The sequence below is a fragment of the Vicia villosa genome, unplaced genomic scaffold, assembly GCF_029867415.1.
Source record: "Vicia villosa cultivar HV-30 ecotype Madison, WI unplaced genomic scaffold, Vvil1.0 ctg.002318F_1_1, whole genome shotgun sequence".
NCBI lineage: Eukaryota > Viridiplantae > Streptophyta > Magnoliopsida > Fabales > Fabaceae > Vicia > Vicia villosa.
Window position 1 is genome coordinate 116986 of NW_026705893.1, and position 2850 is coordinate 119835.

At 31.8% G+C, this 2850-nt stretch overlaps 1 protein-coding gene across 1 annotated transcript; it reads left to right on the forward strand.

Annotated features, from left to right (window-relative positions):
• The first annotated feature begins 865 nt into the window (after positions 1–865).
• On the forward strand, positions 866–1916 carry LOC131638466 (uncharacterized). The gene is made up of 2 exons (XM_058909026.1): positions 866–1078; positions 1188–1916. Exons 1-2 carry the CDS (start codon positions 866–868, stop codon positions 1914–1916), a joined length of 942 nt encoding a protein of 313 aa, XP_058765009.1.
• Positions 1917–2850: the final 934 nt, after the last annotated feature.

Here is a 2850-nt window from a genome sequence, read left to right on the forward strand (position 1 = left end):
GATCTCTATATAGTTCCATTTAGTTTATAATACGTTATCAGCACGACGCTCTCAGGTATGATTTGGAGGAGATTATTTTTTTATGATATTCAGTAATTTTATAATCATATTAGGACATTTAACATTTTGTAATTTTATTGTTCGATAATTTTATTGTAATTTTATGGTTAAGATTATGTAATTTTATTGTAATTTTATTTGTCATAGAATTGATGTATGTTTAAGAATATTATAAAAAAAAAATCTTAGGTAGCAACTCAACTTTTTGTAAGATGGGTTGATGTTGTTGAGGTTGTGGATAACACATGTGGTTTTACAATGATTTCAATTTTGATGGATAGTGCACAAATAAATTTAATTGTGTCAAAGGATTAAAAGGTGGATTTGGCTTAAAGCATGAAAGAATTATTTTTGTTTATTCGATGGAATTGAATTAGAGAAAGAAGAAATAACTTTTTGCATCCCAGAAGGATATATGGTTTTAATTTTAACGCATCCCAGAAGGATGGTTATAATTTTTAGATCATTGTTTGTAACAAAAGCAGAGCATCCCTGAAGGATAGCGAAATAACATTGTATAGTTCATGAAGAACTCATAATGCTTTATTTTTATTTATTTATCTATTTATTTATTTTGTATATGTAAGATGTATTATGTCACTAAATTGATATATTTTTTTTATAAAAAAAAAAAACAAATAATTTTAAGACTAATGTGACAATCTAGTTTACTATTGTGTTATTTCTAAATATTAGAATTTACAAAAGTATTATTTTAAATATTAATATTTAATATTTCCTTTATGATAATTATCTCATTATAATATTTTTTATTTCTTTTATTTTTATGATAGAACTACTAAGTATGTCAAATCTTACAAAATTGGATTTTGGGGCTCTTGATATTTCGGGAAAGAACTATTTGACATGGGCCCTAGACGCCCAAATTCATTTAAGCGCAGAAGGTCACGGTGATACTATTAAAGAAGGAAATAAATCATCTGATCAACAAAAGGCAAAAGCCATGATATTCCTCCGTCGTCACCTTCACGAGGATCTTAAAAATGAGTATCTTACCGTAACTGACCCACATGTCTTGTGGAAAAATTTGAAAGATAGATATGATCATCAAAAAAACGGTTATCCTACCAAAAGCTCGATATGAATGGATGCATTTACGTTTGCAGGATTTTAAAAGTGTAAGTGATTATAATTCTGCAATGTTTAGAATAACTTCTAAGTTATTACTATGTGGAGAAAAAGTAACTGATGAAGATATGCTAGAAAAAACATTTTCCACTTTTCATGCATCCAATGTGCTCCTGCAGCAGCAGTATCGAGAAAAGGGGTTTATTAAATATTCTGACCTAATATCTTGTCTTCTTGTGGCTGAGCAAAATAATGAACTATTGATGAAAAATCACGAGGCCCGTCCCACTGGTACAACTCCATTCCCAGAAGTGAATGTGGCAAGGCACGACCACTATAGGAAAATTCGTGGTCGCGGTCGTGCATATGCACGTGGTCGTGGTCGTGGTCGTAATTATGCTCATGGTCTTGGTTTTGATCGTGGTCGCAATGGGAATCATAAAAACACATATTTCCACCCGAAGTGGAAAAATGTTGAAAAGAATGAAAAAGAGGGTCAGAGTAGCAAAACAAATGAAAATATTTGCTATCGTTGTGGAGGAAAAGGTCATTGGAGTCGCACTTGTCGTACTCCAAAACACCTTGTTGATCTTTATCAAAAATCACTGAAAAATAAAAAGGAAAAGATCGAGACTCACTTTGCTAATGAAGATGATGATCCAGATTATGGTAATATGGATGTTACCCATTTAGATATTGGTGACTTCTTTGCTGATCCAGATGGAAAAATTGATCACCTTATTGGAGATGGAAGCGTCAAGAAATAAAATTTGTGGAAATTTTCTTTTTATGTTTTATGGATGTTTTGAATTTTATTTTCTAATAATAATAAAGTGTGTTTTCTACTTGTTTGTTTACATAATTTACTATTTAAATAATTTGTGTTTTTAATGTGCGCTTATAACTTATTGTTAAAAAAAATTATTATTGTTCTTAGAATGAATATGGACGCTAGCTCCAGTAATGAAGATATGTGCCTTGCTGACAGTGCAACAACTCACACAATTCTCAAGCATAAAAGATATTTCTCTAATTTAGTGAATCGAAAAACTGATGTCAGTACTATTTCTGGCACCTCAAAAATAATTGAAGGCTCCGGAAGAGCCCATATGTTGTTACGTGGTGGAACAATATTGCACATTGATAATGCATTATATTCCCCCAGGTCCCATAGAAATTTATTAAGTTTCAAAGATATCCGCCTAAATGGATACCATATTGAAACAGGAGATGATGGAGGGATTGAACATCTGTATATTACAAAACACAATTCAGACACAAAATGTGTAATGGAAAAGTTATCGGTTTTATCCTCTGGCCTGTACTACACTTATATTAGTACAACTGAAGCACATGCAACTGTAAACCAGAAGTTTACAAATAATGATAAATTTCTAATTTGGCATGACCGGTTGGGCCATCCCGGTTATATAATGATGCGAAAAATAATTGAAAATTCATGCGGTCATCAATTAATGAGTAGGGAAATTATTCCATCGAATAAGTTCTCATGCAGCTCTTGCTCACAGGGGAAGTTGATAATTCGGCCATCACCAACAAAAATTGGAAATGAATCTATCAGCTTTTTAGAGCGTATACATGGTGATATTTGTGGGCCAATACACCCATCATGTGGACCATTTAGATATTTTATGGTTTTAATTGATGCATCAACTAGATGGTCACATGTTTGTTTGTTGT

What these genes read in the sequence shown, in the direction of transcription:
- LOC131638466 (XM_058909026.1), top strand. Translation starts at nt 866, where the DNA reads ATGTCAAATCTTACAAAATTGGATTTTGGGGCTCTTGATATTTCGGGA. An exon ending in TTAAAAATGAGTATCTTACC is followed by an intron (nt 1,079 to 1,187) that starts GTAACTGACCCA and finishes TTACGTTTGCAG; the next exon opens with GATTTTAAAAGTGTAAGTGA.